Source organism: Glycine soja, chromosome 4 (assembly GCF_004193775.1).
Source record: "Glycine soja cultivar W05 chromosome 4, ASM419377v2, whole genome shotgun sequence".
Classification (NCBI taxonomy): Eukaryota; Viridiplantae; Streptophyta; class Magnoliopsida; order Fabales; family Fabaceae; genus Glycine; species Glycine soja.
The window spans coordinates 14,606,445-14,632,902 of NC_041005.1; the positions used below are offsets into that span (position 1 = coordinate 14,606,445).

At 32.7% G+C, this 26,458-nt stretch overlaps 2 protein-coding genes and 1 pseudogene across 2 annotated transcripts; 1 reads left to right on the forward strand and 2 right to left on the reverse strand.

The window, feature by feature from the left end:
• Nucleotides 1–1,431: 1,431 nt before the first annotated feature.
• On the forward strand, nucleotides 1,432–2,116 carry LOC114410592 (annotated as a pseudogene).
• Nucleotides 2,117–2,309: 193 nt separating this feature from the next.
• Nucleotides 2,310–2,423, reverse strand: LOC114410593 (dolichyl-diphosphooligosaccharide--protein glycosyltransferase subunit 4A-like). The gene has a single exon (XM_028374556.1). The coding sequence runs from the start codon at nucleotides 2,421–2,423 to the stop codon at nucleotides 2,310–2,312; it is 114 nt and encodes a 37-aa protein (XP_028230357.1).
• A 17,342-nt stretch (nucleotides 2,424–19,765) lies between these two features.
• Nucleotides 19,766–20,425, reverse strand: LOC114408128 (clathrin interactor EPSIN 1-like). The gene is made up of 3 exons (XM_028371233.1): nucleotides 20,328–20,425; nucleotides 20,112–20,195; nucleotides 19,766–20,003 (listed from the first exon to the last, which is right to left on the reverse strand). Exons 1-3 carry the CDS (start codon nucleotides 20,391–20,393, stop codon nucleotides 19,857–19,859), a joined length of 297 nt encoding a protein of 98 aa, XP_028227034.1. The 5' UTR covers nucleotides 20,394–20,425; the 3' UTR covers nucleotides 19,766–19,856.
• Between the last annotated feature and the right edge of the window lie 6,033 nt (nucleotides 20,426–26,458).

The window sequence follows — 26,458 nt, forward strand, 5'->3', positions numbered from 1 at the left end:
TATATTTTTTTTAAAAAATCATACATTGAGTTATTAATTATATTTTAATTAAAAAATATAATAATTAATAAAAAATAACAAGTTCAAAAGGTAATCATTTAAAACTTAAACTAAATTTTTAAAATAAATTCTGTAATTTTAATTTTATTATTTCATGATTATCGTTTAAATATAACACACATTTATATTAATTATTGCATATCAGTTCATTTGAAAAAAAAAACTGTTTTTAATAATATAATTTAACTTTTATAGAATTTTTATAGAATGTTGGTAAAAACAATTATATCATCCAACAATTAAAAATATTATTAATATATTTTATTTAATTATTATAAAAATTAAAAATTTATCATAAAAAAAATTTATAATGTTATATTATTTATTATCAAAATGTCTAATAAATATTTAAAATATATATTTTATGAGATATTTATCACCATTAAATAAATAAATATTAAATCATCATTATATTTTAAAATCTCTACAAACTTATACCTACGGCTATTTTCACTTATGGATATAATTACTTATGGATATAATTAATTGTAGATTAAATATATATAATTTTTTATTTTAAAAAATTATATTTTTTATTGATGTAAATATGTTTTAATTTTAATTTTAATATGCATAAATAATTATTGAGATTATTTATTAAATTTTTTATTTTATAGAAAAATATAAAATTTGTAACTTAGTTATAATATTTTATTTATTTAAATAATTTATTTTAATGAAAATAAATAAATTTTCCATAAAAACATTTTCAAAAAAATGCTAACTAATCCCTATACGTGAAGCCTCCTTTTGTATTTTATATTTTATTTATTATATGAAAATGAAAAAAGGATAAGTTATACTTTGGTAAATCCCTAATGAACCAAAACCATTCTAGCCAAAATCATTATAACATATGATCTTTTTTAATATTTTCCCTTTAATATTTACTATTCATCTCTTTAATTTATTTTTATCTATAATAATTATAAAGGAAATAATTCTATTTAATATCCATTTTTCTAATGGACAATTTTACTCCCAAAAATTATAAACTTTGAATTTCAATTAAATATTTTCAATTTTATTTTAACTACCAATTTCAGTTGAAATATTTCAAATAGGTGACACTAATTACATATACCTTTTAGTCCAATTTTTGACTAAGTATATAATAAAATATGTTATTTTTCCGTACACCTATACGTGAGAATTAGTATGAGCAGCTAAGTTGTGCATCAAATAACTTTTTGTCTATTATTATTATTATTTTTTTGGAATGAAATATTTGTTACTGATTTTTTTACAAGGCAAATATTTGTTATTAATACTTAAATTTAAATGTATTTTAAATTATTTTTATTTAAATTTAAAATAGTACACGATATATATGAAACGGAATTGGCAAAAGCTACTAAATATGGCCAGGCACAAAACAAGTATTTTTTCTAATAAAAAAATATTTGGGAGTGGGCTTTGGGAGCTCTCGTTGTTTCAGAGTTAGGGACCTTACGCACCCATGGCCACTGCTACGAATGCCACTGTCGCCCCACCACGCCAGCTCTCCCAGAAGGAAGTCGACATCCAGATGATGTTGGCCGTCGACGTCCACCTCGACACCAAGAACTGCAACTTCCAAATGGAACATTACATCTTCAAGCGCCACAACGACGGTAACTAAATCCCTAGCTCATCCTTTCTTTTCATCAATCTCCTACAATCGCATGTTAAAAATTTAAATTCCAATGGGTGTTTGTTTGAACGTGCAATAGTTGTAATAGAGGGATTTGATTTTTGATTTTCTGTGTTTTCCTGTGGATTTTGGAATTAGGGATTTACATTATTAACCTTGGGAAAACGTGGGAGAAGCTTCAGCTAGCAGCTAGGGTTATAGTTGCAATTGAGAACCCTTAGGATATCATTGTGCAATATGTAAGGCCTTATGGGCAAAGAGCGGTTCTGAAGTTTGCTTAGTACACTGGTGCTCATGCTATTGTTGGAAGGCACACTCCCGGTACCTTCACCAATTAATCATCTTCAAACTTCCTTCAACGAGCCTCGTCTCCTTATCCTTACCGATCCAAGAACAAATCACCAAGTTAATACCCTATTTTAATATGCAGTTATATGAAGAAAAAAAGATACATTTGATTTTAGTCACATGTGGTTTGATTGATTGTTGATGTAGTTTTATGGTGTGATTGTTTGTTTAGGGTTGTTGTATTGAAACTGACCTTATAGATCAGTCAACAAAATTGAATCCATGAAAATTTTTGTTTTGCATACATCATAAATTAAATTCAAATATCTTAGATGACTTTATATTTGGGGTCCGCAGTGACTAGGTGATAAGCTATAACCAAAGCAAAAATGAAGATGCTAAGAATGTTGGCAATGACTCCCAAGGCTTCATCATCAATCATATCTCTTACTTTCTAGACTTAAGGCGATATTTCAAACGTCGTTGTTTCTGTTCGAAGTTTAATGCTAAAAAACTAGAAGGTTTGTGATGTTGTTGGAATTCAAGTCGTAGTCACAACGGCGAAGATAGAGGTTGTTATGCTTATATTGTAATGTATTATTGTAACCATGACTTATGCCTAGTTTTGTCTCAATTGTTGCCTTTTGCTACTATGATAATTTGGATTATATGATGCTTTCTGCTAGCTGCACATTCATGATATGTTATGCAATATATAGGCACTAGCTCCCTTTTAATGTGGTTCTGCTGATATTTATTATTATATTAGTATTTAGATGAATTAAAGCACTTTCAGGTTTGCTAATATTTATTCTTGTTTGCTCACCTTTTATGTTTATTTTTTCTTTATCTTTTTCTTATTTTTTAAAATATATATTAATTGTATGATCCGACCTTTGGTTCTAATAAAAAATTGTTGTGCTTTTATGCTTGACTAGTTGTCTGGTTGAACAACCAAAAATAATGCTTGTAAGGGTATCGTGTTTTTTGTATTTGACGAATTATTAGTTTATGTCTCGTAGGAATATCGTCTTTGTGATTAAGTTCCTATAATTGCATGTGTAGACTATAACTATGTCTTTTACTTGCTTTTTTGCAGGATGCAACAAAGGAAGAAAAAACTGAGGATGTTAAAGTGCTTGCTTTTGTGACTACCAAAGCCTCTGATGGTTGCGAGGATATTGTTTATAATCCCAATGTTTTCACTGAATTCAAACTTGCTGGGAGTCCATAGGTATATGTATAAGATTAAATCCAACTCTCTTCTCTCTTTGCTCTTTACTCTATCATATCATATCATGTCTTCTCCTATGCCTCCATGTGCATGCTCTTCAAGATTCTCTCTCTCTCTCTCACATACCTATCATACATATGAAAAATACATGCACTCCCACTAATTGTTGTTTTTATATATATACCCACTCAAGAAAAAACGTATAGAGACAAGGTTCTTTCCATCAAAACATATACTTACATTTTTATTTCAACAAAAGAAAAAAAAATAATACTTACATTATGCAGCTAACAATAGACTAGTAATTAACTACTAATTAATATTGCTATAATACTATTTCAGTTTGAATATATAATGTTCTTAATTAAACTTGTCTCACATTCTCATTATAGCTAATTAAATAGTTATATTATTTTTATATTTTTTTAATCTTGAACAATTTATCTACGAATATAATTTACTCACACATATTAAGAAACAAAATTATTAAGAGCATTATTTGATATCAAATAAAAGTTTTACCTTAGTTTACGTTGATTCCTACATTTGATCATTGAATTTCCCATACATATATAATTGAAAGAAACTATGATTTTTAATGTAATTTGTGATTAATAGAAATTTACAAATTTGTCCGGTTACTAAGTTGATTATGCACAGGCATGTGAATTTTTAAGATTTGTCGTGGCCTTTCTCTTTCTGTGGGCTGCAGCTTCCCCCCTACCTTCTTTTGTACTTTTGTGCTCTTGATCAAGTTTTATAATTATTTGTATCACTTTTAATTAAACAAATGAATATCATGCTTATTGATATTTTTTATGCTCTTTGGTGTTGTTATCTCTTATAGGAAAATCTTCAACACTGGCTCACTGATGCAAAGGCCAGGGACCAGTTTGTGATTCGTGTTGGTTCAGATACTGAGGTTTTGTGGAACGATGCCAGGCATTTAAAGCCTGATCCGGTTTATAAGCATGCAGTGAGTGGATGTTTTATTTCAGTATCTTGTACTATTTAATATTTACAAGTTTCCTATTTTTACATGATTTTTTATTGTTGCTGGCATGGGTGTTCATGTATTTTTTTAATTACAATTTTGGACAAAAAGTTTTGTGCAATGGTCTCCTTTGGGGACATACTTGGCCACTGTTCACAGACAAGGGGCAGCAGTCTGGGGAGGTGCTGCAAGCTTTAATAGACTTATGCGATAAGTGCATCCTCATGTTTTCTTTGAGATTTGCTTTCTATTATTGTTTGGAACTTTGGTTTTGGTTTTTTTTTCCATACGAATGATTATTTATATTTATAGGTAAAACTTATTGATTAAAAAATTGATGTTGTTAGAGTCAGTTAACATCGGCTATTTAAAAAACCGATGTTGTTAGTGTCTGTTAGCATCGATTATTTAAAAAACCGATGTTGTTAATGTCTGCTAACATCGGTTTTTTAAAAAACTGATGTTGTTAGTGTCAGTTAACATCGGTTATTTAAAAAACCAATGTTGTTAATGCCAATTAACATCGGTTTTTTAGTACCAATTAACATCGGTTTTTTAAAAGACCGATGTTGATAGTGACAGTTAACATCAGTTTTTTAAAAAACCGATGTTGATATGTAGATTTATAACTTTTTTTTAATAATTCTTATCATCTAACATTGGTTATTTAAATAACCGATGTTGTATTTATTAGTTAACATCGGTTTTGAAAAACCGATGTTAATGATATTACTTTCAACATCGGTTGTCGAAAGTCATAAATAACCGATGTAAAAACCTTATTTTCTAGTAGTGCTATCACATGATACAAAAATTGCAACGGTGAGTTTATTATAAAAGATCAACAAACACCAAATGACAATGATTAGCAAGAAAACAATAAGAATAACCACAATCATTCTCAATAATTCATCAGTTCAACATTCACTTAACAAACTAGTCATCAACGTTTTCATAATCTAAATCAATTATGCTCAGAATGATGCATGCATCTGACTCAACTCTAAAATGCAATGTGGTACCATTCTTCAGGAAATAGCCTAAGCATGTCCACATGACACTCTCATTTAGGAAAACTAGGCAGCTAGTGTCAAGGTCATCCTGTCGTGCACAGGCAACTCCCCCCCCCCCATGGTGATCAACCTGAGTCTCAAGGAAGTTCCAAACCGAGTGACATGCCCCCAAGTACAAGTATTTTTCCTCATGAAAAACTATGAGTACTTACTGACAAAGTTTATACTATTTTCATGCAACATGAAGTATAAAACATGGGCATCATCAATACACTGACCATGGATAGTTAAAGATTATAAGTCATCCCTTTCTTTCTCCAGAGATGCTTAAAACTCTTTAAACACTCTATTTCCCCCTCCAGGGATATCCAACATGTTCACTGCACCCCCCATGCACATACACAACATACATCATCAACATCAATATCATTTCATCTCAATGTCATTATCAACATCAACATCATCTCATCTCAATATAATTATCAACATCAACATCATCTCATCTCATCTCAACATTATCATCAACATTAATATCATCTCATCTCCACATAATCATCAACATCACAAGCAATCACATTCCAATACATACATATAAATTCATGCCAGAGATTCACATTCCCCAGGTCTTCAGACAACACGAACCTCATACAACAATAATCCATAAATCATGAGACTAATATCTTAAGGAAAATTCTAAATTAAAGAGGAAAACTATGGTATTCAAAACAAACTCTTATGCTTATTTAAAAAATTTATTAAATAAGTAAATAGAAGAACAAATATAAAATTTTGGGCAGAGTCTCCTCTGTAATTAAGACTTTTCCCAAAAATTTCAATCATTACAATGACAACATTATTCACAATTTCAATCATCAATAACAAATATATCACATCTCATTAGTTAAAAATATAGTTTTTCTTGAAAATCAACATGCACATCAATAACAAATATATCACATCCCATTAGTTAAAAACATAGTTTTTTCTTGAAAATCAGCATGCACAGGGACAGATATACATCCTCATAATTAGGTTCTCTGACACTAACTATGGTATCAAAAGCTGTAAACAAATAATAAACTCCCCTCGCCTATCTATATCTCTCTGTTAATTTCTTGCGGTGTTGTTCTAAGATCTCTCAGGTTCATGTCTGTTTGTCCAAACACAGAGCTCTATATACCAAATTGAAGATAATTTAATATAGATTTCAAAGACAAGGTTAATATCAACTTTTGGGGTCAAATACCCATTCAATTTAAAAATAGGCTAAAGGGGTGTTTCGATATCCACATCAAAGAGACGTCATTTTGAAATTTCGATCATGCCATTGTGATTGGGGTTTAGTGAAGGTTACAAAAATGAAGTCTATTTTATAAAAAGGAAACATTTAAGACATCTCATTTTCAAGGGTTTTTCAAAGGAAGCGTAAAAACATCCAATAATGGTACTCAAGTCACAAGAGATGAAAAAATAGGCTCAAACTAACTAGGAAAAGGCTTAGTAATCATGGTTACCTCGAAGAAAACGTGAAGGCAGGATTGGAGACTCCATTCTCTACCGAATCCTTGAGTTGAGTTTTGAAGATTCCACTCCGATTAAAGTGTTCATTTTCGTGCAGTGGCCTTGTGGCAAGGAACGGTAGCTCATGGTGTTCACAAGTGGTCAGTGGTGGTGGAGGAGGAGGTTGGGGGTGTTGGGTGAGTTTTTGGGGAAGAAGATGGAAGCAAAATGGTTGTTTTTACGCTATTGGATGTATTTGTAGCCCACAAGACTTGCCCAGGTGAAATTTTGCTCGCCTAGGCAAGTTGATCCAACTCAAACTCGCCTAGGCAAATTTTGTTCCAACACATCATACTCCAGATATTATTTTGAAAACTCCAACGGTCAAAACATGCATACCTGGGTTGCAAGCCTACAGTCCCAATTTGAAGACGATCTAACGGTTAGCGAATCTAGGATGACTATTTTATAGGAACAAGTTTAAGCAAAACTTGAAATCTCATAATTTCAACCTAAGTCAATAAAACTCCACATAACTGAACGTCCACATCAAGCAAATCACACATGGCTAATTCACACAATACCTCAACTCACCCAAATTAATCAAGCAATCAAATAACACAAGAAAACATCAAACATCTGTTTTTAGTTATCGAAATTTCAGGGCATTACAAGATCCGATGAAGGTGGGAAGGTCTTTTCTCTTGGTGGGTAGTTTGGGTGTGGGTTGGACGGTATGAGCTTAGGCTTGCTCCCCATGTATCTGTAGAGACACAATTTTAGACTCAAGATCAACAGGTTGATCCTGAGTGTCCATCGCCTGTCCTACCACAAACTGTGGTTCTTCCTTTGGTTCCTTCTTAACCTTTTTCTTAATATACTTCTGAGCGTATTCTAGGAAATTCTTAGCAATTCCCGTTTTCACAAAGGTCATTCCTTTCAACTACGAATCTCCAATAGATGCTTCCATATCAAATACATTCACTCTAACATTCCTCATAATTTAAGTGAATAGCATTCCAAAAGGAATATGGTTCTTCTTCACCTTAGGGTTGAACTTGTCTTTGAAGGCCTGCATCTAGTTATAGAAGATGATTTTAGGAAAATTCACCTTCTCTCCTACCATGACCTTGTACATGCAGAATTTGTCCCTATCACTAACATAGTCTTGTGACCCCAGTCTAGGCATCACCATGTTGAACAGAAAACTGTGAATCAGTCTGTACATGTAGGTCAGGTTGGCAGTTATGAGAAAATTGATCATCACCTTCTTATCATATGTGATAGGACATAGGATACCATAGAGCATGATATCCATAGTCTTCTGGGTTATCTCTTTCTCTTAGTCTCTATCAATCACCAAACCCTCTTCAGCACATCCAAATGCGGTAACGATGGTTACTGGAGAGATTATCAATTCCTTCTCATTGATAGTGCCTCAGATGCTAACATCATTTTGCCTTGCAATCCCCTAGAACAAGGCATATGGATCATTATTCCACAAATTGAATTTCTTAAGGAATGTAATCTACCCAACACAATCAAAAAGTCCTTTGATGGGATAACCTTCTTCTTAAAGGTTTTGGAATTTCACCCACCATCCAAGGATGAAAGAATCAAATGGAAAAACGTTCTTGGTCTCTTCCTCGATGTTGATTCCTGGAATCATAGCAACCTCACTTCTCTTTGGTGTCATTGTTCACAAAGACTAAAACTTTTTGAAGGCAAGGGTGAGATTTTTGAAAGATTGAGTTCTCAGACGCAAGAAGATACACCAATAGCTCTGAGAGTCCAAGATTTCAAAAGAATGTCTTGAATGCCTACCCTGTCCTTTTATATGTTAGAGAAAAACACGATAACGGTTCAAATCGTATTTAATGTTTTTTAAAACTGTTTTTCAATCATGGCAAAAAAGGTAGCACATGTCTTTTAAGAAAAGATAAAAGGTTTTTATCTTTATGAACACGCTTCCTCTTTTGTATGTACACTTGAACACACGTTAGATCCAACAAATTAATGAGAGACTTCAAGAAAATACTATTGTCTAAGACGGTATAGCATATCTCATCAGCCTGATAAGCTAATCATATTCAAATGTTATCTAATACAAATGAATCAATCTTCAGACAAAAGCTTAGTAAAGATATGAGCCCATTGATGATTTGTATCTACAAACTTTATATCAAAAACACCTTTTTGTATGTAATCATGAATGAAATGATATTTTATCTCTATATGTTTAGCCTTTGAATGTTGTATGGGATTTGTTGCAACCTACCCTTCGGCGGGAGGGCAAGGCGAGATAAAAATGTGTTTTCTCATGAAGAAAACGCATGGAGTCACCACCAATGTTTATTCGAGGAAAACGTTAGAAAAAACAAAAAGAAGCTCTGCAGATTTTGAAAATAAGGGTTCGGGAGTGGTTTACGCACGGGAAAGGTATTAGCACCTCACACGCTCGTCACAAGGAACGATAACCTTTAATCGAGTATGCAAAACATGACTTCAAAATTATGTATTTTCCCTTTTTATATTTTTTTATTTTTTTGGGATCGACAAGGGTGTTGCCCTTGCTCCTACGTATCCTCGGGTGCGATGAGGAATTCAGACCTACGTAGTTCTTTAAGTCTGAAAGTTTGTGTGTTACATTGATTTTATATTTTTTGAAAGATTGATTTTAATTGCGAACAAAAGTCGTTTAAGGCGTTGGACCTTGAAATGATCTTCTCAAGTTTGAAATGCAGAGAAAAGAAGTTATATGTTGATTTCATCTTGGTTTTATTCATTAACTTTCAATCTCTTTAAAAAGATGATTTACGGCATTAACAATCGGTTGAAACTTACTTTACAAGAAGAAAAGTTATTACTGATGATAGAAGAAGGAGATGAAGATGCACAAAACAAGAAAGACGACCCCTAAGGGAGCATAGATCTCATTCAAATCCTTAAAATAAAAACTAACCGGATGACGAACGAAGAACACCGAATGAAGAATGATGTAGAAGTTGATTACGGTCACAATTCGATAGCGCTTCGGCCTCGTTTTTCTCTTCTTTCTTCTTCTTCTCTCTGATTTCTCTCAATGTTGGAACTTGAAACCCATCACTCAGCCTCCCTCACGCCTATTTATAGCAAAAGATGGCATTAGGGGTCATGGCAACTCGCCCATGCGAGCTGGTTACTTCACCCCTAAGCTATTTGGGGGCCCAGGCGAGCCAGAAGCTAGCCTGGGCAAGCCAGGGTTCAGAAAAAGGCTTAAAATGACCCTTTTGGGTATTTTCTGCATTCTTGATCAAAACATTGAATGATCACCTATTTTGCACTGTAACTAGCGTTCAACACCGTAAGTCGACTAGCAAGGATCAAAAGATCAACAAAAAATAGTCCCCGGATGAAATTAGGGTATGACAGGATTTTTAGACAGATTGATTGTACTAGTATTGTCACAATATAGTGGTATATTGTTCACAAAACTAGAGTAATCTTCTAATGGATACTTTACCCATAACAGATGTAAGCAACAACTTGCAACAAACACATACTCAGCCTCTACTATGGATAAAGTGATGGAGTTATGCTTCTTACTTGCCCAAGATATCAGACAAAGTCCAATATAATGGCATCCATCACTTGTACTTTTTCATTCAACTATGTCTCCTACATAGTCTGCACCACAGTATCCTACTAACCTGAAATCTTAATTTTTCCTATAGAACAAACTTTGGTTAGTAGTACCTACTAGATAATGTAATATCCTCTTAATAGCTTTAACATGTGCCTCACGATGATCAAACTAAAAATCTAGCACACAAACATACACTGTACATAATATCAGGTCTAATGGTTGCTAGATACAAAAGTGAGCCAATCATACCTATGTAGATCGTCTTATCTACTAGTTTACCTGACTCGTCTCATTCTCAGAGGATTAGAAGCATGCATGAGTGTTTTCATTGGTTTGGCATCTTCCATTTTTCTTCCTTGCTTGATCTGAAGTTGTAGAAAGAACTTAATTTTTCCCATCATGCTCATTTCAAACTCACTCTTCATCAAATTAGAGAAATCATTGCATAAAGATTCATTAGTAGCTCCAAAAATGACATCATCAACATAAATTTGAACTATAATGAAATCTTTCCTAACTTCTCTTCTGAAAAGAGTAGTATCCACTTTGCCTCTCATAAAACTATTTTCTATAAGAAAAGAACTCAATTTATCATACTAAGCACATGGTGCTTGTTTTAGACCATACAAATCCTTTTTGAGTTTGAAAACATAGTCTAGAAGTGTATGATCTTCAAACCTTGGTGGTTGTTTTACATACACTTCTTCTTCTATAAATCTATTTAAGAAAGCATTTTTAACATCCATTTGAAATAGCTTTATATTTTTATGAGCAACAAAGGCAAGCATGATTCTTATAGCTTCAAGTCTAGTTTATCTGAAGTTTATACCTTTTTCTTGGTTATATCCTTGAGGTACTAACCTAGCTTTGTTTCTTACCACCTTACCTTGTTCATCCAGCTTATCTCTGAATACCCATCTTGTTCCAATGATGCTTTTAATTTTAGGCTTGGGAACAAATGTCCAGACATTGTTTAAGGTGAACTAGTGGAATTCTTCTTCCATTGTGATGAATTTAGTCATCATCTGTCAATGCTTCTATGGTATTAGGTTTTATTTTAGACACAAGAATGCAAGACACAAAATCTTTGAATGATTATCTGGTTTTGACTCCTTCAACCTAATCTCCAATGATCTAATCTTAAGGGTGATAGTTAACAAATTTCCAATCCTTGGTATGAGGATGTTGACTTGATGATTCTCCAAATTGAGGAAGGATTTCATTAGACGATTTTATTTTATCTATCTTGGATGCAACAGACAGACCAATCTGCATATCTTTAAAATTATCATGTGTCGTGAGCATCCACTGTTCAGGTACCAGCTTAAACCCTGGCATTTTCCTACCAAGGATATTTGCAACAAGAACAATATGAGATTTTGGCACCCAAATTTTTTTGGGTCCATGAGCATTAGTACCCCTTAGACATTTGTATCTCCTTATAGATACATCTGAACTTGGAGTGTTCAGACTTACCACAGAAGTCACATTTGTCTTAATCAAATCATGACTTGGAGGATTATGCCTTTTTTTCTAAGCCTAGGCCAGACTTGTCATTGGGATATTGATGGAATTTCAGAAGCATGGTTAAATTATTAGAACTTTCCAAAAACTTTGCAGAGTCTTTTGTAAGACAAGCAACCTCTTCTCTTTGTTTTTCAATTGTGGAGGATCCTTCAATCTTACTAGCCTGATTTAGACGCTCTTCTAGAGTCTATATTTTTCTTTTTCATATTTTCATTTGATTTCTTCAGCTCAAGGTTTTCACAAAAAAATATTTTATATTTTCTTTATACTTTTTGCACTAAAGAGAAATTGTATGACTATATTGAAGAAGAACATCATAGGGCATATCTTCTTCATCATCTGATGAAAAACAAGAAGAGGTATTCGATTTAGAGCAAGTTTTTACTTTAACCTTTTTGTTTGTCTGCCATCAGACAGATTTTGGCTTGCTTATTGTCTGAGTTGTTGCTCTTCCCATTGTTTGAGTCATCCCAAGTGACCATCAGACTCTTCTTTTTCTTGTCACCAAAGTGCCTATTTTTTTTTATCTGGGGACACTCGACCTTCATATGTCCTGGCTTTCTCCATTCAAAACATATGATCTCATTGCTCCCCTCCTTGTGTTTCTTCTTGAACCTAATGTCTTTTGGTCTGGAGGAGTGTTGGAACTTTACTTTGTTTTTCATCATTTGTTTGAACTTCCTAGACATGAGGGTCATTTCATCGTCTGTGGATCCCTTGCAATTGTTATCTGAGCCATCGGACTCAGCCATCTGCACTTTTAGAGCTTTAGAAAAGAATTTATTTTCTTCTCATCTAGAGATGATTTCTCCAATCTTAAGGGTAGTGGAATCTCTCTTAGGCAGATTATCTCGATTCTGAAGGAGAACTTCACGAACGCTTAGGATACCTAACAATTCATCCTATGCTAGAGTTTTCAGGTTCCTAGCTTTCTAGATGGCTTTTGTTTTTGGTTCCCACACCTTGGAAAAGTTGTCTAGAATCTTTAGATTTATCTAAACTTTGGTGAATGTGTGTCCTAGAGCTTCAAGACCTTTCAGAAGCACTTGAAGTCTTCCAAACATGTTGTCCGCGGATTCTTCTTTATACATGGAGAAGCTTTCATACTATCATGTCAAAGTAGCAGCCTTTCTTAGTTGAACATCTTTTATTCCTTCATAGTTGATGTTTAGTGAGTCCCAAATCTCTTTGGGTGTCTTTAGTCTACATATCTTCTTGTATTCATTCATGGATAGAGTGCATGTTAGAGTATAATGAGCTTTTGTGTTTAGCTCCATTATAGAAGGTTTGTGTCTGTCCATTTTGCTTCAAGTCTAGGAATAGGTATATCTCCATTTGTGGTGATCAGCCAGAGCTTGTAGTGGTTGGACTTGACATACATCTTCATTTTGTCTTTCCAATATGGATAGTTCACTCCTGTGAAGCCTAGTGGCCTCATGAGGGATGCTCCTCAACAATGAATTGATTGTTGTTGTTGTTATTTACCATTGGGATCTTTTCCTTTCGACACTGTCAAGTGCTCAACCCTTAGAGTTTGAGCCTTGATACCAAATTGTAAAGGAAAATATCACAAGAAGGGGGATTGAATTGTGATTTTTACTAAAAAAACCTTTTTTTGAAAACAACAATGTTATTGTCTGATGAAGAATAACTAAGAAAACAAATATTAGATTTTTGCAAGGAAAATCAGACGATAGTTTGAGATCTTGCAAAACAAACAGAGTTTTTCAAAAACAAAGATCAAATTCAAACTCTGGGTCAGTTTAAAGAACAGAAGACAAAATAAACATAATAAGACACAAGAAATTTATATTGATTCATCTCAATCACTAAGACTACATCCAGTTTTTGGTAACACACCAAGTTCCACTAACTTCAACAAGTTACAAGTATTTATCATTGCTACTTCTGGATCCTTAACTCAAACTCTACACCAAGCTTGCTACTACCAATATTCTTTGTCCTATATGGGTGCTTAAGTTCATTCTTCATGTTTTCAAAGCTTCTAGTATTTATAGGCCTTCTTCAATCAAGTGTTTGTTGTCTTTAAACGGATCTATTTCTTCTCTTAAGCTTGTGTCTAAAGAATGTGGTCATTGGAGCATTAAATGCATGTACTTCTTCATTTGGGAAAATCACTCTTCTTCGCTGGCGTGTTTAACACTTCAGGAGGAAACTGCTTCCTTTTGCGTCAGAACAAGTCTATGCAGCAGAGTGTTCCTTTCGATGGTGATTGAGAAATTTCAGAGTTTAGCTTCATTTATTCTTCATAGGATTCGACAGATCCTAAGAGAACGTCTTTGTAAAAATATATCACAGACACAAAATATTAAATGAAGTATTTAATATTGTATCAAATCATAATTTCATCTTGCTATCGTTTGAAGCATTAGACGCATACTCGCAAAACATGTTCTGATAGGATATAAGATGCAGCTTTTAACCTTTGTATTTGTTCACATCCAATCATAATAATTAAGGGTCCTTATTCGTCTTAAGATGTAAATGTTTTTTTACTTAACAAATTCATATCCAAATAATTGGATTGATTTAAAATTTAAAAAAAATGAGTTTGGATGTAAATTAAACCAATCCATTAAAATAGATTTAAAGTGGTTTGGATATGGTCGGTTATGAATTAGTTATATATAACCTCATTTTTTGAACACCTTAGGTATCGTACTAGTTGTGAAACAAAAACAAGGTTCGAGAAGCATTTTCAACTTTGAAGAATTTAAAAGATCTAAATTTGGTAGAGAGAAAAGTGGACTAGCATTTAAAGCACGAAAAATTATTGTAGAAAATAAACTTTGGAGTAAGGCTAATACTCATAAGAATTTGGAAGATTTAAATTTGGTAGAGAGAAAAATGAACTAGCATTTGAAGCACGAAAATATATTGTAGAAAATGAAATTTGGAGTAAGACCAATACTCTAAAGAATTTAGAAGATCTAAATTTAGCAGAGAGAAAAATAGACTAGCATTTGATGCATGCAAAATTGTTGTAGAAAGTGAAATCTAGAGTAAGGCTAATGATTTACTGAAATTATTTGATCCCATAGTGAAAGTGTTTAGACTAGTAGATGGTGATGAGATACCAACGATGAGTATTATATATGAAGCCATTGATCCAGCTAAGTATGCAATTCTAGAACATTCTCACTATTATTCTAAATACAATGATATTATTGATAAGCGTTGGAGATTTATGCATTCTAATCTTCATTATTCTAGTATGTGTAACATTCTACATCAATTATTCATATAACCGATGTAGAATTGTTAAAGCATTCTACATCAGTTTGTTGTATAACCGATGTAGGATAATTTTTTTTTAATTTTTTTGCTTTTTATTTATGAATGGCAGTAACAATATATTCAAATATATTTTTTTTTCTTGACGCTCATACTTTAACTGGTCAGATTTCTATCATAGATGATGCTACCATGAGCAATATCCCAATGCAATTCCGGTTAGCCCATTATCAACCTAGGACAATGGGCTGCAATTAAAAAGAGTACCAGAAAAAAACAGAAACTTGAACATAAATGACTCAGCAAAGCCAAATGGTAAAAAAGAAAAACATGAGAAGAAAAAATTGCAATGAGGGCACAGAAGTTTGTATCTATATCATATAAAGTTGACTACATTTTTTACCCATTTTATGGTGACCATAAATATAATATATAATAGATTTATAAAACAAGAAAAATGATGCTAAGAATGGTAAATGTACAGTGTAAAGTTATTAGATGAAAACATATCTAACCGGATGAATTTCGCATGCTGCTCATGACTGGCATCTGGTCCAGGTTTTGTATATCCTTTGGGAAAATAAGTCTCATAAATTGAATTAGCAGAAGAATTTCCTCTAACTTCAATCATTGCATCTATTTCATCACTTGACCATTCATCCAATGTCACAGACAAAACCTGAAATTAAGAAAATAATGTCTGAAGGCTGTAATGCACGACACTACCAAGCATAAATAAATAAGTTCAACACACTATTAACTTGATAGACACAACTCATTGAAAAGATAGCAGGCATAAAATGATTAAAAAAAAGCAAAAAAAGCTTCGTGCACCATGCCTCAGTGGCTTTGGCACGCCTTTCGGCACCTTTGCCTATAGTACTTTCATTAAACGAAATCCTAACACAGGTAACAAGTAGTGCAGAGTGATAAATTGGGAGGGGCCTTTAATGCACTGGTATAATGATCACATTATCTATCATTTAGTTATCTGTGAAGAACTGAAGATTTATTTGGCCTAATTTCATGCTGAATAAGCTTTAAACTAAGCTTTACTTGACATGAATAACTTTCTTAAAATGTTGATAATACATTTAATAAAAAATCCAATGCAATGACCTTGGGAATCAAAATAGCAAGTTTACTTCTTAGGTAAGAGTTGCAGAGATTCCTTTCTCACTTTTCACTTATTACAGCTAGAACCTGTGTCTTGCTGTTGGTTCTATCGGCTTTGATGTAAAAATTCACTAGATATCACATCACAGCATGTTGTGGGATGGAATCTAAGAATAAGCCTGCCCTGCAAACTCCCACAACATAATGCAGTAAAAATGAAACAAAATAATGCCCCCCTGACAAAGTAAAGTTCACCAGACTATTTCATGAGTATAGACATATAAGAGTGGTTGATTCTTTTCTCATCAAATCAAGTTGAACCCAATTCAAAAAATAATTAGCCACATCTATAGGTATATTACTCTCTCAATTTGTTGTAGACAAATGAAGAAGGATCTCAATTTAAATTCCAACTCATGTACGATGCAAAAATGCTAAACTATGAATTTCCTGCAGCAGGAACTCCACTCAGCTACAGTACTGTAGTGTTGCCTATTTGCCACTACTGATAACTATGCTTTGTCCTGGTTTATTATAAATTGTAAAAAGGATGCCATAACTAACATCATATCTTCCTGCCAAACTTGCCTAACTGCTCTGAATTAATTATACTTATACCCAAAATTAAAATTGGCACTCTAGTTGAAAGAACATTCAAGATACACCACTGCAACCTCAAAATTAATTGCACCAGCTTTCAATGTTTTAAACTAAATAGGTAAGTCGGGGAGCAACGCCAATTAAAAACAATAGCTGGTTAATCAAAGTACATATGAGCCAAAACATATAGATATTCTATTAAAAAAAATGAAGTAGTAAATATCAAAATTAGATCTTTACTTAAACAGAATCCAACATTAGTGAAGTGAAATATGTATTAACCAACTCATATCTTATAGGAAGAACTTTTTTTCCTCTCATGGAAGTTGCTATTTGCAGCAAGATATAAAATTATAAATGTTTGATCTGAATCTTTGCAAGCATCATTCCGGGTCTGCACAAGATCGTCTTCCAAGGTCAAACAAACTGCTTTTTCATTCACGAAGGCTACTTGCAGGACACAAAGGAGGGGAAAATATAAACCTTAATCTATTCACATGTACCTAGTCAGTTTAGAACACTCAAAATTTGGAACATCATTTAGCAACTGTCGATTACATGCCCCCCATTTTGCTGGTAGAAAACTTTTAGCAAGATAAATGAACACATGAGAAGAGACATACTACATATTTATTCAAGGAGCATTCAATTGAAAGATACGTGATAAATTTAAGCTATAATTTATGCCAGTATTCTGGTATTAACAAGGTCGGTAAAAGTCACAAGAACAAAGAAAAAATAAAGAGCTTGGAAATGACTTTTGTATAAACTACCAGCAAATCACAACCTACTTCACAGATTAAATATTTGTATTTTGGAGACAATATAGTACCAAACTATACTACCATGAAGCATCTTAATTACTAAGAATGAAAACCATTTTATTGGGACAATAAAGCATATAAATCAAACTTCCTTCATATGCAAACAGGAAATTACAAGCAACCACACCAACTAACCAATTGAGGCAAAACTCCTTTATGAACACAAAGCATGTCAAGGTTGTACATAACTTGCTTTATCATCAACTGTGACCACTTTAAATGGATGCCAAGCTGAATTCTTCACATTTTCCTGCCACAAAGAACAAAGCTTGACACCTTTGGTCCCAGCTTCTTCAAGAGGAAATCTACTCACACAAAATAGAATTTCAAAATTCTTATTTCCATCAGAAAGTTGAACAGAATCTTCTTGCAAACATATTCACAGGTTGGCAAATTAGACGCAGGAACAGAAGAGTTGCTTTTTAGAGTGGAATGTGATAGAATCAATGAAGAGAAAAGTTAAGCCATGGAATCTAAGTGAAAGATATAACTAGGATTTTCTTAAATGCATCCAAGGCCAAGGTATAGTTTGCTAAATTAAAATACTCCTAAAAAAGGTCGGGGTAAATTAGCAAATCTCTATATATGGATAGAGAAAAGGGGACCAGGGGGTATACTTTTATCAGGGAGAAAGTAAACAAGGTCATACTTTTACATGGATTGACCAGGAAATTGAAGAGAAAAGAAAGCACAAATAATGCTAGTTTATGTTCTAATGTTTCACCTTCTATTTTCAAACATGAAGCCAACCAAATTCACATCACTTATTTAAACATCATTATAATTACAATCAATTACATATATATATATATATATATATATATATATATATATATATATATATATATATATATAAACAATAAAACAAAGTTTCTACTTACATGTTGAAGCAGGTTGGGTGTTTATCTCCAAGCTGGATAAGCAACAGAGGGACCTCTCTAATCCATGTGAGTAAAGCATCTTGAAGTTCTAAATTTTTGGGATTGCTTGTCTCTATGGAAAGCATGCTTTCAATCTAGATTTGAACCAAAGACAAAAATAAATGTTAATATGGAAAGGGAGAGAAGAGGAACAAATAAATTGCTTTCATAAGATTATCCAAAAGTCAAGAATTTCATTTCAAAGAAGTTCCTAAAATGATATGAAGTCAAACTTACGAGAGTTAGCATATCTTCAATAGTAGAAACACAGGCCAATTTCACCAAGGAACCTGGCTTGCTTTCCCTAAATGTCTAGGTAAAAGCCTGCAAGTGCCACAATTCCATGTTAATAACAACATCAAAACCTTTGGAAAGGAAAAACATAATTACCATAAACATGGTACAAAATGGCATGGAACAATTAAAAATCATGCTTTTACCACATCGTTGACAACATCTTGGAAACAAGAAACAATTAAAAATAGAAGATGACATTTTTTGTAATTATTGAAGTAATTGAAAACATATCGTATCAACATATAATAAAAACTAAAAAGAAACCGAAAGCCACTGTAGAATAAAAAAAACAGAATATCCAACTTAATGGCTTTCAAAGTTCCAACAAAAATAAATTATTTGGAATTCCTGTGTAGAAATGGTACTTATCAAAGACATAGCCTTATCAAAGAAGTTAGACATTCCAATTTCTTTGCATATCTGCTAGGAAGATCCCTCGAGGAAACCACTGCATAGCTGATTTCCATGTGAACTAAGAGACAGTGTAGAAATGGTAATTTCTCATGTAATTATCTGAAGGAGATAAGCATAATTTAACAATTGCTCAGACTCACATCAGATTTTTAAGTCAATCCTGACTTGAAACTCAATTTGGCAAAGACTGGATTGGCAAGTATGGATGTGAAGAGATGGGTCCCTTAATCTTGCAACTCTAGGTACTTGTGTCAGATTGGGGAATGATTATGAGGAAATTGTCAGGCTTCTTCTTATTGGGACTCTATGATTCATAATATCTCAGAAGGGCACCTCATTTTTTCATTGGGAGGTCAACTTGCTAAGGGGGAGAAAAGATTTTTGGCTCTTGGTAATTTGATGCCCAAAAACATTGCTTGAGAGTATTAACTAAAAAAAGAAACTCCAACATACCTAAATTGAGAACCCAAGACAAAAAAAAGAAAATTAATACACAATTTAGAGTAGATCTTTATCAACCTAATATTTCTAGGATGAAAATATTGAAATATTTGACCTACTTGTCACAGTTTGCAGCTTTATTTCTGACTTCATGTATCTTATCTTTATCATTCAAAAGTGACACAATGTTTTCAACCTTCTTCCTTACATTGAGTCCCACATCCTTCCCACTAGGTTCGACATATTCAAAACTAGAAAGTGCTTTTACCAATCCAGAGTAAATTATGAGAAAATACTCTCTTATTCTACTTGTCAGCACTGTTGTTAATTGCAAGAATAAATTAACTAAATACAAGAGAATGGTCCTTACAGAGATCTGAAAAGTATGTTCTATAATGTCATCAACTGCACGTTCAGATCCATGTGCTACCAAATATTCTATGACAGCTAATGCCTGACTTAAAAGTAATTCAAGTTATTGAAAGAAAAGTAAGTTGTATCTATCAACATAGAAAATGCCACCAAAAATTCTTCTCTATGTATCTTAAAATCTTAAGAAATAACATGGTTCTTTGGAAAGCATTACCTTGTATACATAACGCCAATCTTTTCCAGTTTCACCCAGTCTTGTCCAAAGGACATTCATGACCATTTGACATTCAGTACTGAAAGTATAGCAGAAGCAATCAACTTACTAGAAGAAATATCAGAAATTTTCACTAAATATAAAAACCAAAAACAAATAAAAATAAAGTAATATATCCATAAAAGAGATAGATAGTTGCTTACAATTTTTTGGTAGCCTTCGAAATCTCTGCCAGCACAGTACCATGAGGACCCCAAGGTTCATTATCAGTAGCATCCAGCACCTAAATATGAAACATGGTAAAACACTCAATAGCATAACACCAGTGGCCAATCGTAGTGGCTTTAAAGTTTGTGAATATATGAAATCTAGCAGTTATCCAACACCAACAACACCATGTTGTGCCAACAAATTAATGGAAAATTATGTGACAATAGGTAGAGAACGAAGTACTATTTCACAAATCGCAATCAAATCTCAAACACATTCCATTCAAATCAATTAATTCTAGAGAAACGCATAAATCCTTATCGAGAAAAATATATCCATAATAAATGTAATTCTCATACTTAACAATGGATTTTCAATGAAAATAGCAAGAATTGTAACAACTTCAATGAAATCTACACAAATAACAGGAAATTGGCAACAATCAGAAAGTGTTACCTTCGATTCGATTTCCGGAACCTTGAGCACCTTCAGATTCACCTCTCTCTTTCTGTTTTCGCAAAATCAAATCTTAATCATAACAACAAGGTAAATTAATAATAAAATAAAAGATCGAAACCAATTTTGATGTTTTTTTTTAAAAAAGGAAAAATGAAAATAGCCATACGAAACAACAAAGGATTAGATTAAGAGTTACATGTACAACGAAGCATGAAGTGTTACTCTAAACCCATGTTTTCATTCGTTAACTCTGTTGTGCAACGAAGCAAGAACTCTTTTCCTTCTATAAAAAATAGGTTTGAAGAGTTACCGGTACGACGACCTTACATTCGCTTTCGATTGGAAAAGGGGTTTAAGGGAGAGAGAGTGGTTCACCTTCGATGGGAAAAGGGGTTTCAGTGAGAGAGTACTTGGTTGACTTTCGAAGGGAAAAGGGGTTCTAGGGAGAGTGGTTCACGGCTGCTAGTGTGGTTCACGATAGCTATAGTGGTTCAGGGAGAGACGATCGGGTTTCAGCTAGAGTGGTTCTCGGCTACCTCGAGCTCACGTGGAGGGACACAATGCTAACGGCGCGAGCTCACTTTGATGGCCGAAGACAGTCTTCACGGGATGACCAACACTGCTTCAGGGAGACAGAGTGAGGTTTCAGGGAGACACAGTCCTTCAAAGCGTCGGGTGCAGTGCTTCAGGGAGACATGCTTTCATGGAGCTAGGGCACAAAACGTGTGGGTTCAAGCTGCGGCTAGAATGTTAATTCGAAAGTAGTTCGCCTTAGGGCCGGCGCAGGGCAAAATATTAGTAGGGTATGCAAAGATGGTCTTGGGTGATAAACGACGTTGTTTTATTTCTTCTAATTACAAAAATGCCACTAGGTTCTATTTTAAGACGGTTCTTTGAAACCACCTTAGAATGTGCGACGTAAATAATAATATTTCTCCCCCAAATTACAGAAATGTCACCGCCTTCATTTCTAAGACGGTTCTTAAGAACCGTCTTAAAAACAGTGTCGTAAAAACAAGTTTTTGTACTAGTGAGAAGATGATCCATTATCTTCATGGACTGAAGAAAGATAAAACTCTTTAGTAGATGAAGTAAAAAATTTAAAATTGGTTCTTAAAATTGATACAGATGATGAAGATGTAGAAGTTGCATATGATAATGTACACTCTAATGAAAGTAGGGGTGGTTTAAGTCCACCAAATAATAACAATGTTGATGGAGGTCATAAAGTATGAACAAGTGTGGAATTATCCATATAAGGAGATTCCATATAATAGGAGGATGATATGAACTTGGTGATTGATATGGCTACTCATGGATCAAGTATGGTTCCTTCTAATTGTTCATTAGTAGATAGTAGAAGAGATGAGTCATATTCTACGAGAGGAAAAAAGAAACAAAAGGCTCCACTTGAATATTCTTCCTCTTCTAGTTTTGCACAAAGTTTTAGTGACTTTAGCATTAATGATTCTTACAAGAGTAGTCAACATTATCCATCTTCTTTTTCAATATCCTCATTTCAATGCATACCTTCAAAATGCAAGTAACCAAGCTCCCTCATACCACCCATCATCAATGAATTATCAAGACCCTTATTATCAACAACCAAAGTGGTTGATATTATGATTATGTCTTTGGACAAGGAGCTTCACAAGATGATAGTCAAAGTGAAAATAGAACTTATGATCTTCCATGTCATTATACCATGTGGTAGCAAGTATCATGTAAGTTCTATTTCTACCATTTTTTTATTTATTATTATGAATTTAATAATTTACTTGATTATTCTACAACTTTGTATGTTACATTTATTTCATTATTTGTGAAGAAAAATATTGGCACTCTTTAAGTTTCTCGATATTAATTATGAGTTTATTATGTTTTCTTTTGTAATGAAATCATATCTCACTAATGATAATATGTTTCTAAACAATGATAATTTACATTGCATAATTTGCATCTACTACTATATTTAATATTGACTATTTGACATTGTTGCTCAGAAAATTAATGACAATCAAAGTTGTATGTGTTTATATTCCTCTATGTGCCTAATTTATTTTTATTGAATTTATTTGTGATTTATTTAAATTTATATATTTTTCTAAAGTTTTTTATTTGATAATATCATAATTATATATGCTTTTTTGTGTCGCTATACTTATATATATGCTTAACCAATGCATTTTAAAATTATGTTTACAATAATACTAATTTTACTATAATTAAATAAAAATAATTTATAAAAATGATGTAAAGGTAAAAAAATGAAAAAAAAAATTATACAACTCTATAAATAAAAGATATATAGAGAATTAATATATTTATAAAAAAATTACATTTAGTGCAAATGCAAATCATTTCATGCCGCAACAACCATGATGCATCCCATGATCACCACAATAGTTGCAATCATGACCATAACTGTAATTTAATCTTGAGGAGGTCTTTGTGACTTGAAATAATTCCACTTGAAATATCAACACTTTGCTTTTAACAGACATCATGGGTGTTGAGAGCTGTCAAAGTGAGCCAAAACCTATCAGCCAACCCCGCTCACCACAGATTCTATCTAAGCTAGGTTGATAACAATTATAATAAAAAATTGACTCAACCCACTTAGAACCTAGCCCACCTAAGTTGAATCCGTGAGTGAGTCAGGCTAACCCACTTTGCTTTCATATTTTTTATTGATGTTTTGTTCATGTGTCATGATTCAATTATCAATAAGAGCTTGGATTGTTTTGTCTTCATTGTATTATTTTATTGCAATCATATGTTGTCCTTATTCTCTTGTTTTCATTGTATTATTTCCTTTGCTATACATTTTTATTTTATTTTAGATGGGCCAACCCATTTAACCCACCAACTCATGGTATACGAGGCAAGATTGACTTTTTTATAAGCTCACCAAAAAGTAAGTCTAGTTGAGTTGGTCGACCTTTTAAGCAACCTACAATGGGTTGGACCGGATGGGCCATGTAGGCCCACTTTGACAAACTATTGCGTTCACCAATGATTAGAATCTGTTTTTCTTTTTGTGTTTTTGGTTTTCTTCTTTTTTTCTATTTGTAAAAAAATTATTCTCTATCTCTTACCCATCGAAATCAGATTTTATGATAATTTTTAGATCCATCAAAACAGGTTAAAACCCGTGGGCCAACTGACCCAACATGAATTTGGACTGGGGTAAAATTTTACATTATTTTAGTTCCTTTGAGAATATATTAATATGCATTTTTTATATAAAAAAGAGATAAATGTGATAGAGCTTTTTTTAGGTGAGTCAACCCACTTAACTCATTAACCCGTGGTGGCCTAAGTCAGGCTAGCATTTTATAAACTCACCAAGAAGTGAGTTAAGTTAGGTTGACACCTAATAAGTTGTGTTGAAATAGACTCGCCCGTTTTGACAACTTGTTTAATTAAAGGAAAAATTAAAAAATTTCAATAGGTCTCACCTTCATCACACTACTTTAATTTAAATATTTCTTTTTTCCGTTCCACCCCATCCTACCAAACTATGCATTAGCATGTAAAACATAACTCCAAAATGGTAATTTTATTTTATTTGTTAAAAATACATTATTTATTTCTTATTATGAAATTAAAAAAATCAAGGTTTACCAGTTACAACTAACACTCAATACCAATGTGTTGATGGTTGAAATTTGAAAATAAGTTCTAAAGACTTACGAAAACTTACAAGATAACCTCACACAATGATTCTAGTCAACAAATAAAAATATTTTTCAGTTCGTGGGACTTAGAATCACAAGATTCAAGGATGTGAATTCTTTTTATTTGAATCAACGGCTTCTCACATATCAAGTTGTGAAAAAACAAGTTATTTGAATTTTGTAGTAACCTTTGTTGAAAAGACTGCACTGAAATTTGATTTCTAGTAACAATTCTTTCACCTTTTGATGAAAATACAGATTTGTATGTAAAATATGCAATTTATGATGAGATATATTCAATTAAGCATTTTCGAGGATGATTTCAATAAAACAATAAAATAAAGAAAGAGCTATAGAAAGATGAATAATTAAATGTAAAAGAAAGGAACATAGATAGAAGAATCGGTCATAAGAAAAGAAGGAGTCATAGGCAAAGCATAAGTCATCGAAAATAGAATCAGAGATGAGAAAAGGAATTGCATTGAAATGAAAGATGGGTTAGATCATACACTTTTCTTAAGGAACCTGTAGTCATTTTCGTGTGTGGCGTGATTGGTGTTATAAAGATTGTGTAAGTGTTTCAAATCAAATGAAATGGCTTCAGGACCTCCTATTTATAGATTTTCTAGTCTAATGGCCAAATTATATGATTTTGACATGTTTACATTGATTCCTAACTCCCTATCTACGATTTTGACACCTGCCTTTGAAGTTTTGAATTTGATAACTGCCAAAAATTGTCTTTAGACAACTTTTCGATGACGCCTTTGAGAAATAACTGCTAAAGATAGTTTTCGAGTGCCTTATGGGAAATAACCATTGGAAACTATTTCCAAACACTTCTTTGATAACTGCTCCTTGAATCCTTTCACCTCGAAAATGTACTTGATGCACAGTTTAAAAAGATTTTCAAGATCTTCATAGTGTCTTTCAACACTTAGTCATTTTTAACTTCAAAGCTCATCACATCTTTGAAAGACATATTTTCGAGGAGACTACTTTTTGAAGATGACATTTTTCGAAAATTTTCACTACAGAACGATTGTACCTCGAAAATACTTCCTTATGCCTTTTTCATAAAATAACTTGATCAAATTTTTCATCAAGTCCTTTTTCGATATCTCATTGAAAATACCTTTTACAAATTTTACTTAGCATCCCTAACACAATGTTATTGGACTCATCCTAGATTGGTCGAGTCGAATAGATGACTTTTTATCCGATCTGAGTCACCTTTTGGATCAGGTATGCAATAAACCCGATGCAAACCACGACTCGACGAGTTTTGGGTTTGAACCAGTGACCCGATGGGTCACACTAAACTGACTGGGTCATGCATTTTTTTTATTTTTTTTTTCTCTACAGGGACGTTTAGTAGGAGAGAATTTTTTGATTTTTCGAAAATCATAGGTTGAAAACTTAATTTTCCATGTTTGATATGCATTTTTAAAAAATAACATTCATGAGAAATGATATTTCCTTGGGAATGTATTTTTAATCAATTTCCCACTAAAAATTTCCCAAAAGTAAGTGAGAATCTTACTTTTCAAAGATTATTTTTTTTACTATAATAAAAATACCATGTTATTCTTTATTAAAAATTATATAATGTGATAAACAATTAAAATAATTAATAAAAATATGCATAAATTTATCTAAAGATTTTCAACAATTAATTAAATAAATTTTATTTATTAAGAAAAAACATGATTTTCTAACAAATCATGATTGCATAAAAAAAGAAAAACGTTTTTCCTTGCCAAATGCCCCCTACATGAAAAG